Raw genomic sequence first — 14,454 nt, 5'->3', positions numbered from 1 at the left:
GACGGTCTGCTTGGGAGATCCCTGTCCAGGGCCCGAGATTCCCAGAACAAATGTTCTACCTACAAGGTGCCAAGCCCCGAGAGAGGCATTTTACAAACAGGATCTCGGATCCTCACACTAGCCTGAGGAAGTCGCTGCTATTATTATCCCCATTTTTACACTTGAGAAAACTCAGCCAAGCAGAGATGAAATCATTCGTCTGGGGTCAAACAGCTGCTAAGCGTTTTGGTGGAACTCTTCCACCACACGAGTCCGCCATCTTGCCTGCATGCCTTTCCATGGATGCTCATGAACAAACACACACAGGGATTCACTCAACGTTGCCGCTTTATTGAACAGTGTAATCTCTCTCCCCTTTTAACGAGAAATGAAAGGAAGAAGACAGCAGTGCAGCAAAAGCAGCCACCACTGACCAGTGCTCCCCAGTCACACTCCCTGCTTCTACATTACCCACCAGAATCCCCTCACCTCTATGGGAAACAGGGATGCAGAAGGCTTCATTTTCCCCAAAAGGCAACAAATCTGTCCCAGGAACCCGACTGGCCCTGCCTCTCTCGACAAAGCTTCCCAGTCACTTATTTATTTTTGACCCCTTTCCTTCTGTCATCGAATCAATACTGTGTATTGGTTCCTAGGCGGAGGAGCGGTATGGGCTAGGCAATGGGGGTGAAGTGACTGGCCCAGGATCACCAGGTAGGAAGTGGCTGAGGCTGCATTTGAATCCAGGACCTCCCATCTCACTGCCCCTCCAGTTACCTGAGGAAATGAACAGTTCCATCCAGATGAAGTCAGGAACCCCATGATTTGATGGCTCGGCAAGCTGTCACACCCTGTCCTGCCGACCCAATGTGTTAGACAAGCGGGGCTCTGTCTACAGAAGCTAAGACCGTGGCATCTTGTTTATATACTTTTACTATGCCAGGGCAAAAGAAGCCCTTTGTCAACTGTTCAGCGGCTTGTGATTGCTTCTGTCATCCCCAATCAAACCTGCTTATAGTCGGGGCATGAGGCTTCCCCTCGGCATTTGGCGTAATCGGTGACTGGGAGGAAACGATGTGGCTCTGCAGCTGCTATGACTGGCCGAGTTGTGGCCAGATGGTCAATTGTGAGAAGTGCTACGAGGTCTCAAGAGCCCTTTTTTCCTAGGTGGGGCGTCCTGCCAATGAGGCAGGGAGCGGGTTTCCATTCACGTGGAGTCAATCTAGTGTCTATCCTCTGGGGTGTAAAAATTAGGATCAATCTCAAATAATAAAAATGTATCTTAAGGGATTTATTAAAGGCTCATTAGAAGTAAAGGAATAAAAAAGGTAACAAATAGACCACGTGCCCATGGCTAATCAGCCACTTCAAAACCCCCGAGCTTACCGCCATCATGCTTGGGCCATCAAGCCAAAGACCAAGCAGGGCCACCCACTGCATATTTATTCCCTGTCTACAGGAAGTACATCATGGCAGGAAGTCAGTGGGTTCCTGGGAAATGTAGTTCTTTTTTTAGGGCAACAGCTGCACCACCAAGAGGAGACCATCAAGTAAACAGGCCCAGAGGACTGAGGAATTAGAGATGGGAGATCTCCGCTTCTAGAGATCATTCATCGAATAGGATGTCACCAGGGAGCCCTCCTATGGACTGGACCCAAAGGATAGAGCTCGGTTCCATCCTGCTGAGACGATGAGGAGACTGGTCACTCCTGACAGTCGTTTGGAATCCCCCATTTACCACATGGCTATCCTAATGGCCCCCATTTACCAAATCACCCCCATGTCGTGGGGCCCTTTTAACCCCGCTGAGCCCATGTTTCTGGAATTGTCTGTCCATCAAGACAAGGGCCGAGGGAGGCCTTAGGTGGACACCAAAACTCAGCCAGAACAAACTACTGTTGGGCTTCTAGAGCTGGGCTTCTAGAGCTGCAAGTTCCCCGTGAAACTCACTCAACACCCTTTTGGAAAGCAACTGCCCATCCCCTGCTGGCCTCGGGAGGTCTTCACACTCGGGGCTTGTCCAGAGGGGCCTAGTGAGTGGACTGACCTAAGTGGGCCACTCGGGCCAGCTGGGCGGGGTGCAGGCCAGAATGAGAGAATCTTCCTTCTCCACTGGGCCGACCTGCTGCACTTGGACTAGGAGCGCCATTTTGCCCGGTTTGCCAACGGTCTCCTCCGACGGGGCTTTGGAGGTGGCTAACCCAGGAACATGGAGTGGGATTCCTGGCCTGAGCCTCGGGGCACGCGACAGAATTCTTCCCAAAGGTCCTCAGGACCAGACCCAGGTAGCTTCCTGGCCGCCCAAGGTGCAAACAAGTCCTCCCTGCATGGAGTCAGGCTCTCTGACACACTGAGTGTGTGAGGATGGTCTGAGTCAGCGCGCTGTGCCCTGCAAGGCGGGGATGGTGCTGTGATAGACTGTATAGAAAGGCAGCTGGTACAGTGGCGAGAGAGCTGCGCCTGGACTCAAACTGGCCTCGGATCTGGCTCACTAGCCACGTGGCCCTGGGCAAGTCTTTTTCTTTATAATAATAGAAACTCCCTCCCAGGGTGGTTGTGAGGATCCACCAAAGGGCAGCTGGCTAGAACAAAGCCTCAGGAATGCTCCCTTATTCTTGGCCGCAGGGCTCTTGTTCCTTCCCTTTCCACTGCTGGTAGTTGGTTTGCAAATGGTTTTCTGGTTCTGCTTCTTCACACAGTTCCCTGTCGCTGTTGCATCCTTAGTTTTCCATGTACCAGAATTGGTTTCACCATTTCCCAACCGGGGGATGGTCAACGGCTCCAAGTTTTCTGCTACTACAAAAAATGCTTTGAACGCTCACTCGGGGAATCGCCGGGCACAAACCCGGTGAAAGAGCGGAGAATGTGTTGTCAATTCCTCAGCATGATTACAAACTGCTTTCTAGAATGCCTCCCGTGCCCAAACTCTGGTGCCCCCGCGTAGCGTTACATGGTCAGACTCCCTCTAAGTACTGATCAGTGGATACAGGCAGCGGGGGAAGCCCATCACTGAAAAACACAAAACTGTCCCAGAATGCCTGGCAAATGAAATGGAAAAATCTCTCTTGCTAGTCACAGAACTAGAAAGCACTCCCAATAGTCTCTATGCCGCCACACAATTTATGAATCAAACCCATTTGCTTCCAGAACAGTCTTTAGACCTTCAAACTGGCTGGTAACCTTAACCATAACAATTGTAATTGTATGTAACCTACTCAAGGATCAGGACTGGTTTTTCACATGGGAAGGTCTTCTACATCCTTCCTACAGTGCTTTAAAAATAAGATTTCCCATAAAGATGATGCTAGAAAACAGAAAATCATTGAGGCTAGTCAAGGAACTTCCTGATCAGCTTCTCTGAGCAAAGGAAATCCCTCCCTCCTTCTAGGTACTGTTCATTGGAAAGGGCCAAAGGGACGAGAGATTGGACGTCTCCTTAAGCTCATATTCCTATGGAATATGGATTAGCTTACTAAGCTGGGCAGCTGCCATCCCAGAAGACACAAAAGAGCCTTGCCCTCGGAGGATAAACTACAAGACAGGCAAGTTTCAAAGGGGAAAGCAGAAGAAGGGAAGCTTGACAGCCATCCGTTCGGGATGGCAATGGAAACATCGGAGGGCATTTTATGGTTTTTATGTCCAAGTTCCGCCCAGGCTGCTTCAAAAAGGCATCATTTAGAAATATTCAAAACACATTTTGTTAGGCCCCAATTCTCAGAACGAGTTTCATCAAGTATAATAAGGTTGTTATTGCCAAGAAATATAAGCTCTACTGATGAAGACCAAAGAAATGGTCATTAAAATTAATTAGACTACTTAAGCCAGACAGTTATATATACCCATAATCTCAACTACTGGGGAAGCTGAGTCTGGAGTTTGTTTTGAGTGTAGACCTTATAAATTACATTAGGACTAAAGCCAAGGGGATGTCAGTGAACCCAAGAGCCCAGGCCACTGGCCGCCATACAGAGAGATGAACCATTCTAGGTCGGAAATGAAGCAAGACAGAGTTTCTTTACCAGTCAGTAGTGGGTCAAGAATAGGAAGACTCAGTCTTGGGGAAAAAAAAAAGAAGATCCTTAGTTCCTAAAATTCTAAGTAATCTCAAAACTAAGAGTTCAGAAAAAAATGTCGACTTCCTCGTTAAAACTTATCATATTACTTAAACTATTTTCTCTTTCATTAAGCTAAATGTAAATCTCCAACATAAATCTCCAAAGTAAGTAAATAAATCCTAGATCAACCTGATGCAGAGTAACAGGAAACAGAATAGCAATTCCCCACATCACCCCACCCAAAAACTACAAAAGAGATATGGAAAATGCACCAGACAGAATTCTGATGGGGAAATCCAAGAAAAAAATTACAGTGAAATCAAGTGTCTAATCCAGGCCAGCTTAGCTCCCTGAGAGACCTGTGGCCACTGGGGATTGGGTCTGGTCAGAACCAAACTGCCAGAGGAGCAATGCAAGATCCACAGAGAGGCTGTGAACTATGACAAAGGGTCTCAGGGCACCCAGAGTGCAAAAGGTACCAACAACGAGCAGTTCTGTTGTCTAGCATCCCACTTTACATTCCAGAGAAAAGGATGAGCAAGTGAGTGGAGATCCTGAGAATAAAGTAGTAGACGGTTCTGGGAATCAGAGCAAGAAGGAAGAGGTTCAGAAGCATGAAGCAGTGGGGTGGAATAGAATGGTCTCACTTCTAGTTTCTAGGCTGACTTGAAGCCTGCAGAGGGATGAACAAGATAGAAATCTCAGGCTGGGAGAGAAGCTCAAAGTTCTGGCATTGAACCAGAAGAAATTTCTGGCTAGCTGACACAAGCTAAATCCAGCAGTAGTTGGCTGTGACTTAGATCCAAACCTGGGCAGCAATTGAACTTTGTCAGGATCACAAACCCTGAAAGCTGACAAGTCTTTAGTCTGAACTGTCCTGGAATAATACAACTCTCAATATCCCCAAGAAAGCAGCAATAGACCTACTAGATCTTTCCAGAAGTAAGCAAAGCTTAGCCCTAACATTAAATCCAGTCAGTAAGTTGAGAATAAACAAACAAAAAAAAGTAATTCTCTAAGAAAAAGCTATTACACTATTAGGGAAGCTCAAGAAATAAATCCAAAAGAAAAGAATAACCCTGCAAACGTCTACAAGCAAAGTCTCAAAGTAAAATGCATGATGGGCAAAAATTCAGCTAGAATTTCTAGAAAAAAAATAAGTGTTGAAAAAAAGTTTAAAAAATTAAACTAATGAAATGAAAGCACGAAGAAAAATCTGGAAAAGAAATACTATCCATGAAAGAAAGTTTTGGAAAGGGAATTGCTAGCTTAGCATACAAGAGGTTTAAAACATTACCCGAGCAACACATTTTCTGAAAATTGGAATGGACCAAACAGAAGTCAATGACTTTTTACACTAAATGACATACTTACATTCAAAATAGGGAGATGATGTATATTCCCTCTGAAGCCTGTCATCATGAAAGGCTATAGAGGGAATCTAATTGAACTAGACAAAACTGAGGAGTGAGTTTATGATGTCTTGATAACCTTGAAAAGAAAAATGGAGAGGGGAAGAAGAATAGAGTGGAGGCAAGGAGGAGGAACTGGAAGTTTCAGAGAGAAGGGTACAGGAATACATTTCACTCAACAGGGAAACAAGAAACAACGGGGGTGGGGAGGAGAGGAATTAGAACTAAGGCACATTAAAGGAGGGAATAGTCCAGAACAAAACCAAGTCTTAGTAAGAATAAAAATATTTATAGCCCCTTTTTGAGATGCCAAAGAAAGGGAACCTGAGGAGGTTCCCATTCATTGGAGAATGGTTCAACAAGGTATAATCTATAGATGTGATGGAGTATTTATTACTGAGCTATAAGAAATGATGAAGGGGCTGGTTTTAGAGAAGATAGATATTGGTTTTCTTTCCGATGCATATTCCCAAATGTACAAACCGTACAGCTTAATGTTCTGATGTCCTCCTTCTGCTTACTGGATTCAGTTCAAAAGCCTCTCAAGACAATGCCGGCCTCCAACCTCACTTCTCTTATTAATGTCACAGCATGACCTTCAGTTAAAACAATCTACTTGCTGCCCTCTTCCACACTGAACTTCCCAAACCCACACTGAGTCGGTCTGCGCATACAATTTTGCCCTTCTTAGAATGCCCGACTCGATCTAAGTTACATTCCCCCTTTCAAGGCCCACCTCAAAATTGATCTGACTTAAACCCCGCAAATCTCTCCATTCTTTGATTCCTTTTCTCTTCCACTGTCAGTTTCACTGTAGCAATTACTTTGCAATTGCTCCCAAATCATTTTATAGTTGCGTGTCGTAGGGCCCCCCCCCCAGTATTCTAGTGTCTGACACGGAACCCCATACAGTAGGTATTTTGAAATGTTTAACTGGCCCCATTCAATCATTGCAGGGTCCTCAGGCTCAGATTTTCAGGCTAACTCCTGAGGAGGTCATAAGCCAGACTAGGGAGACCAGATTATTATTATCAGATCTAACTTCATGCCTAGGGATACAATGAATGGGGTCTTTGTCACATGCCAATTCTGAGACAGAGAAAATGCTTGATTGGTTGAATGAATCCTTCTGAAGGAATAAAGTAGCGGCAGCTCCGGAAGTACAAAGCAGAAACAATAGAGATGGCCCTAAGAGGCGGCACAGCACAGCAGACAGGACATTTGAATAAGTCAGACTTGAGTTCCAATCGCCAACAGGAACTAGCAAGCCACTTGAATTTCGATGACTGGGTTAGATCATCTGTAAAAGGAGGAAGGTGGACTCGGGGGCCTCTAGAAGTCCCTTTCGATGTCAATCTCTGCTATTATGATCCTAAGACGAAGTCTCAGGGTTGTCATATCATGAAGAGAGTTGGGCAGAGCTTTTATTTCATGTACTTAGTGTTCATCCTCCGAGATCCCAGGAACTACAAATACAAGATTGAATGTCTCGCCGGCGAATTCTACTTTGCTTTACTCGAGGCAGAATTCATTCATCTCTTCCCTGTTCTAGGTAGAGCTAGCTGCCTTATAAAACCCAGTTCTTTCCTTCCCCACCCTTTATCAAGTACTTACTCTAATCCAAATATCATGGCAGCGTACTGCATTGATAATTAAAGCACGGCCCCTGTAGAAAGGTATCGGCTAACCAAAAGGCACCACATATACACATCTTCAATCTTACACAATAATTACTAGAATCGGAATCATAGACAATAAAAGCAAGAAAGAGATTCCATTTATGACATCCAGGAGTGACCAGCAAAGACGTGGCTCGGGAGGGGCCCATATTTATGGCAGATATGCATGTACCAAGACCCCCCATGGCTGGCTAAATCCACAACTATGAGCAAATAGCTGCTGACCTCATATATAACGTGATTTTCTTGTATATTCATATGCATAATAAAGTCGAAGCAGTAAGATACGGCTAGCATTAAACCCAGCAATAACAACATACATTGTCCATTATTATACAGTGCGCACTCTCTCTCAGTATGCTTGGCTGTTCAAGGAGGACTAGCACTTCTGGTGTGAGGGCTTCCTGACCCCTTTTCTGGGCTGATCACCCACCTTTGGTGTCTACCTGTAGTTCCAAGAAGCTGTAGCAGGCACAGTACCCATACCCTGATGAAACCGTTTACCAATCTCCGTAATGAACACAGATGCAAGAATCTTAAACAAAATACTAGCAGAGACTACAGCAACATTATGACCAGGTGGGATCTATACCAGGAATGCAAGGCTGTTTAATATTAGGAAAACCTGATAAAACCATCCCCAATGGTGACCTAAAGCAAGTTGGCCTCAAACCCACTGGTGAGCTAAAGGGGTGTCCACCCGAAGCATGTAAAAACTGTCCTTTGGTGGAATGAGAGGATGAGAACAATTTGTTCCAATAACACCTGACGAGATGCTCCCTGGGGACTACACACATGTCAAAGACTGTCATTACACCTCTCTTGATTATATTCACCATCATTGCCCTGATGGACACTTGTCAGGCTGAAATCTATTGGTCTATTACACCTAAACCCCAATATTAAGAATGTTAACTTGGATGGACAAGCCCCCACTTGTGTATGTTCCTGACACCAAATGGCTGCCATACTCAATGTTAGCCAGAGGCATTGCCATGCACTCAGAAGGGACTGGCTACAATTATTCAGACATTTTGTATGTCTACACCATGTACTGACAGAAAGAATTCATTTTGTAGACCTTGTAAAATTCAAACTTGGGTTGTAAGAAGTGCTACTGATAATAAGTATATGGGCATCCTAGGAACAGGGGCTAGAATTGATCCACCACAACAGAGACGGAGTAGCCCTGACAAGAGAAAATTGTGTTTCAATCAGGGTCTCAGGTAGAGACACTGCACAGTGATTTATAATGGGCAGATTGTCCTGGTCAAACTCCTAGAAAGGTGGAGATGTCAACTAAATGGGACTTTGAGATTTTTAATTGGGGACCTAAATTACTTTGTAGATTTTATGATCTATTGACACGTTCAAATGGAACTAGAGGACGTGAAAGATGGCACATTCCATGAACAACAGAGTATACAGTTGAAGAATTTACACAAGCTGATGTATCAGATCCCATTCAAAATACTCAGTGAGAAATCATGGCTGTCAACCAGTCAATTCGTAAATTTTAGGTCAATATAGGGATTGATTTTTAAAATGTCACTCATGCTACCATCACAGCTTGTGCATTTGCTCCTTAGGTAATGTTGTAGGCAGTATACTTAACATCTAAAAACAATAAAAGACTACATGAGATTCTGTGCTTAAACTGTCATCTACATCCATGTATAGATTCTATTCATGACAATACCTACATAGCTGTTGAGTACCAACCACCATTGGTGTGGTTACCTGTGAATCTTACCGACACGGGCATCTACTCCAACTGTCCATTTTGTTCATGAAGCATTTACTATCATTATGCAATTACAGGATCAGTAGTTTCAATTATTGCTATAACCACGACAACAATTGTGCTCACTGACTCTACAAACCCAAGGTTTTATACGAGAGGTTGTGTCTAATTCATCTTCACTGTGGCACACACAACAAAGTCTTGACCTGGCTTCTAAGGATGAATCAGAAACTTTGAAAGATGCTGTATTTTGGCTAAGAAAAGAGGGTGGAGCTTTGCACGCTAGAATTACTTCTCCATGGCATTTCAACCAAACAGGATATTGTGTTACACCTTTCAAATACGGTAATGGTTCATGTGAATGGCAATCTGTAGTACAGCACATTAAAGGAGCTTGGGGACATCATAACAGCACATTGGATATTATACCTGTACAACAAGAAATTAATAAATTAGAACAAACTATATGTGAGCGAGAAGCTATAAAAATTGCTTCTGAATGGGAAGAAACTTTAGCTTCTATTAATCCTAAAAACTGGTTTGGCAGAATTTATTTTGGCAATGTCATATTCGTGGTTGTTATATTGATTGGTTTACTTATAGTATGCAAAGGAAGAGGTTTAAATAAGGCCTATATCAGAAGTATGCAGCCAGATATTGCAATGCCACTTCATCCTCATCATTCTCGCTGTTTAAAACATGATGATATAGAGCCACAAACACCCAGAATGTAGTGCTTATGGGAATAGTGGTGCCTTTTAAAATTCATATTAATTGTTGTTAATGTTTTTGAAAAGATTTTACATGCTGAAATATTTTGTACACTCAAACTGTGAATCTTAGTCAATTTAAATTAGGGAAATAGGAATCCTTTTTGAATGAAAATCCTTGTATGACACACTGGCTTAGCTAAAACACTGCCACATAAAATGTGAGCCATGAGTTTAAAATTTTGTATTAATCTTATTTTCCTGGTTATTTTGTTCAGATTATTTCTCCCATATAGTTTTTGTTAAGTGCATTGAAAGCAGTATTCTTTTTCATTCTAAAGGATAAGTTTACAGTATCTATAAGCTTTACTATATCTGCTTACCCCAAAACTTAAGACTGTAGGAACTTGCAAGCATTTGTTAAACCTCATGGGACTAGTACGAGTTATTGTGTCTGATTGCAGAAGGGATTGCAGTGGATACATCACACTTTGCCAGGAAGGCTGAGGCATAGAGAGGCCTAAAATGCAAAAAGACGGATAAATACTGGTTGCTAAGATTGGAGGTAAAAGGACGCGGTGTTTTGACACTCTCAAGCACAGGTCGGCCTGGTACCAGTTACAACCAAATATCTCTGTGGCTGGCTTCTTGGCTTCAATATCCCAAGGGCTCTCCGCATAATCAGACCAAGGGAGAGGCTTCTTTCTCACCTCAGACTATAGTTTTCTTTAGATTTAAAGCTCTGGCAACTTCTTACAGTCCTGGCTGAACATGGATAAAATGCTATATTATTACACCTGATCACTAATGAGTTAAGGTTATTTTTATTATTTCTTTTTATTATTGGTCTTATATAAACTTTTAAATTTAATTTTGCTATTTGATTTAGAATTTTTTTACTTATTTGTTATTTTTGCTACTCATTATTTTGTTGTTGTGTTTGTTTAGTTTATAATTTCTTTTTACCATTACACACTCTCATCTTAATTTTTAAACAACAAGGGAGATATGTGGCATACCAGGTATATTAGCATCTTGAAAGTATGATTGCTGCATTGCTATTGTATCTTAGGTGTTCATATACCAGACTCAGGGTCATGTTACTTACTGATTATTGAATTCCCAAATCTTCAATCCAAAGGACAAAAGAATTCCTAAGCAAGACAGCATTTGCCACAGGGCCCTAGCTCCCACTACATTCCTTACGAAGTCACATGTTTGATTAACTTCCTCCTCTATGATTATGTGATTGCCAATTGAGCCAGTGTTAAAGCCTATGCCATGTCACTTGCTCATTGGCTACCTCCCACTCCCCGTTCCAGAATTCTCCAATAAAAGTTTGGGGACCCGTGTAGAGCCCTCTCTCAATTCCATCAGAGGGGCGCGCACGATGGAGCCTATATTTAAAAAAAGAAAGAAAGAAAAGGAAGAAGAGACCAACCCTCTATCTCTGTCTTGCTCTGTCTCAAAAAGAGATAGGTTTAAACTATGAACTATTTTCTTTTTATTTCCTGGAATTTTCTAATTTTTTTTTTCATTTTTCCCCTGGTTAACTGAGAGTAACTAAGTCAGCGGACAGTGTGGTGTTACTGTATTTGAACTGAGTCTTAAGGGGAATGTGGGATTTGACTAGGTCATTATTAAAAATAACACTAGAGTGTCTAGAGTGCAGTGATAAGGCCAAGGAGCCCACCTGCCCAAAGAACAATGGCGAGTGGTCCAAGCTTTCAAAGCTACAAAGGCACGTGTCTCTTGTTATGCTATCAGACTGCTCTTGTGCAATAGAAGCTAGAGAGGATTAAACCTGGAAAGAGAAGCCCCAGCCCTGAGAAGCCCAAGGCCTGGCCAGAGCCCCAAAGGCAGACGGACTAATCTGAAGCTATCTGGCTGCAGAGTTTTCTATAATGAATAATCAATCTATTTCTATAGCCATACCTCCCTATACTGGAAATAATAGAATAGTGAGAGTTAGAGATCTGAACTGTACTCTTAGTTCTGCCGATGACTACCTGGAAAAGGCTTAAATGGGGCACTTTACCACTCTGGATTGCAGCTCATTTTAACCAGAGCTGAGATTTATAGAGACCCTTAAAGTCTGCAAAGAACTTTATATGAATCCTCATACTAGACCTCCACGGTTTTCTTACTGTTCTCTTTTACAGATGATGAAGCAGAAATCAAGAAAGGCTCCATAGTCACCCAGGTAGTGAAGATCAGGGGCAGAATTTCAACCCAAGTCATTCGGATTCCAAGATCAGAGCCCTGTCTCCTCTGTGACACTGACAAGCTGGTGATGATTCCTTCCACCTTAGAATTCTAGGAAAATGAGGCACAGGGTCTATGTTCACTCGCGCTACTTCTCCCCGCAGGGCTGTAGGGATAAAAGTGAAGAGCTGAGAGCACCTTGCTAAAGCTTTTGCTCAAGAGCCCCCACTGGTATACTTTTCCACTTGACTCAACAGCCAACCCAAATGAGCCTGGCTGAAAAATCCCTTTTAGAAATATTTACTAAGGTGGTAGAGTAAGGATGATTTGCATATAACATTCCCTCCACGTCTGGGACAGACTCTAATCAGAAAAACATAGAATGCAGAGAAAAGTGGGCTCAAGCTTAGAAATTGCACATGGCCAAAAGGTAAATTATAGCTCTCGGTTGCTGGAAAACCCTTCAAGGGAGCCTTGGCCCTTTAGGTATGGTGTGATTTTCTGCTAGGTTCACTGTAAAGTCTTGAAGGTGTCCTCCTTTAGAGGATGATCTAGTTTATTTTTAGCTCTCCATACAGCCCCTGCTGCTCGGGAGACACTACCAGGTTTCATAAAGAGAAGCCATTAAAGCACAGAGCTTCTTTTGGACCATGCAATTCTTTGGCAGGCTGGTAAAGATCATCAACTCTTAGTTGGAGCAATGCTTTTAAATAGACTAAACTATATAAAACATCAAGTATACTGAAATATAGTTTAAAGGATTTTTAAAAAGCCAGTTGACAGATCCTAAATTAGGGAAACTCCCAATCTCCCTACCCTCAGTAAAAAGAAAAACTACGATAATAGAAAAGGGAAACAGACCAGGGTGGTTAGGTTGGCTTGTGTTTACAAACCACAGTCCTTTCTCACGATGTCATCAAGCCAGTCTACCCCAAAGGGGTCACCAAGATATAAGCAATGGTCAAACCTGAAAGCTCATCACCTTGTGACAGACGTCTATGGGAAACCAATAATGTAGCACACGAGTTACAAACACCTGGCTCCACGGTCTGGGGTATGTGAGACATTTCTCAGAAAACAATGCTGAGGTAGGTCCCTAGCAGAGAACAAAATGCACCACGGACCAAAATGTGCCTCTGATCCCTTCTAAGAGCAGCAAAAAACTGGACATAGATGAGCTGGGATGCTTCATGTTCCATAACATTACTGTGTGGCAAAGAGAACGACTCGGAAGAATTCAGAAAAAACGCAAGGGCAGATGTGTGAAACGCCACAAAAAGTATTAGCAAAACAAGAACAGCCATAAGAATACACACGACGGCGACCATAATGCAAGGGGAAAAAGTTGCACTGACTTAATTGTAATAGCTATCTTGGGCCCAGAGAACTGATAACGCAACATTATTTCCCTCTTCTTAGTAGATGTGGGAGACTGTAAGGACAGAATGTTGCCTTTGTTGTCACTCAACTGGTTATTTTTGTCTAACTTTTTGTTTTGTTGTTATGGGAAAGAGTCAATTCTAGTGCAGGGTGGAGATACCCAGAAATGACGACTGCGGTGAAAGAAATCTCACACACACACACACACACACACACACACACACCCCTCCCAATAAAACTTTTTTCTCCTTTAAAGGTGACTAGATGAGCCTCGCAGGCCTCCAAAGCAGTGGGAATTCAGAAAGAAAAAGAACCAAGGGGGATGGGAGAGTGACACAGAGGAGAGGTATGTTCATGAATAACAAATAATGACTCATTTCTATAGCCCTTTAAAGCTCACAAAATGCTTTCCTAATAACAATTCTAAGAGGCAAACAGTATGGTGTTATATTTTAATAGATGAGGAAACTGAGGCTCAGAGAAATTAAGTGACTTGCCTAGGTTAAAAACAATTCATTAAGAACCAGCCAGGATCTCTTTAGAGGAGGATCAGCTCTCGGGTTACTCTCTTGACAAGAACAGACTTCTCATAAAACATCGGCTCTGACAGCTGAATAGACCCCACACAATAACAGGAATGCTCTTTCCCCTCAGCACCCCGAGATAGGCAGTTCATCATTAGCTTCATTTTACAGATGAAGGAGAATCTACATTTCCCCAAATAAAGTGAATCCCGGAACCTCCCTCCCTCCCTCCCTCTCTCTCCTGTGCCTTTGCAATGGTTGTCCCCATGCCTAGAATGCTCTTCTTCCTCCTCACCCTTATTTCCTGTCTTCCTGGGTTTCAGGATTCAGCTGAAATCCTACTTTCTGCAGGAAGCTTCTCCTGGTTTTCCCCAACAGCTAGTGTCTTAGGGGGTACAGTGGATAGAGAGCACACCAGGCCTAGAGTTAGAAAAACCTGAATTCAAATCTCAGATATGGGCCTGAGTTGTGTGACCCTAAACAAGTCATTTAACCTGTTTGCCTCAGTTTCCTCAATGTAAAATGGAGCTAATAATAGCCCTTACCAGGGTTGTTTGAGGATTAAAAGCACTTAATACAGAGACTGGAACATGGTAGCTGCTATTTTAATGGTATTACTTTTCCTTCCCTCCCCCTTCTGAGATTACTCTCTGTCTACTCTGAATCCCTCTTGGAGGCCCCTAGAATTATTTTTCCTTTCTTCATATAGTCCTTTTGCTGACCACAATGGCCGACGCTAAATCCATTAGCAAGCCCCTCATAAAGG

The 14,454-nt window shown here is 43.1% G+C and overlaps 1 protein-coding gene across 6 annotated transcripts in view; it reads right to left on the bottom strand.

Moving 5' to 3' along the window:
• FGD4 (FYVE, RhoGEF and PH domain containing 4) overlaps positions 1–14,454 on the bottom strand; it is a 195,045-nt gene that overhangs the window by 96,752 nt on the left and 83,839 nt on the right. Inside the window, exon 1 of one of the 6 annotated variants that reach the window (XM_056797375.1) lies at positions 9,963–11,542. The exons of the other annotated variants lie outside the window; for them this stretch is intronic. Coding sequence (XP_056653353.1) covers positions 9,963–9,996 — 34 coding nt within the window. The 5' untranslated portion in view covers positions 9,997–11,542. Of the gene's footprint in view, positions 1–9,962; positions 11,543–14,454 lie in introns of those variants that run through there. 6 annotated transcript variants of the gene reach the window in all.

This window comes from Monodelphis domestica, chromosome 5 (genome assembly GCF_027887165.1).
Source record: "Monodelphis domestica isolate mMonDom1 chromosome 5, mMonDom1.pri, whole genome shotgun sequence".
Lineage (NCBI taxonomy): Eukaryota > Metazoa > Chordata > Mammalia > Didelphimorphia > Didelphidae > Monodelphis > Monodelphis domestica.
The sequence above is the reverse complement of the archived record's forward strand: the minus strand, read 5'-3'. Positions and strand labels throughout refer to the sequence as shown.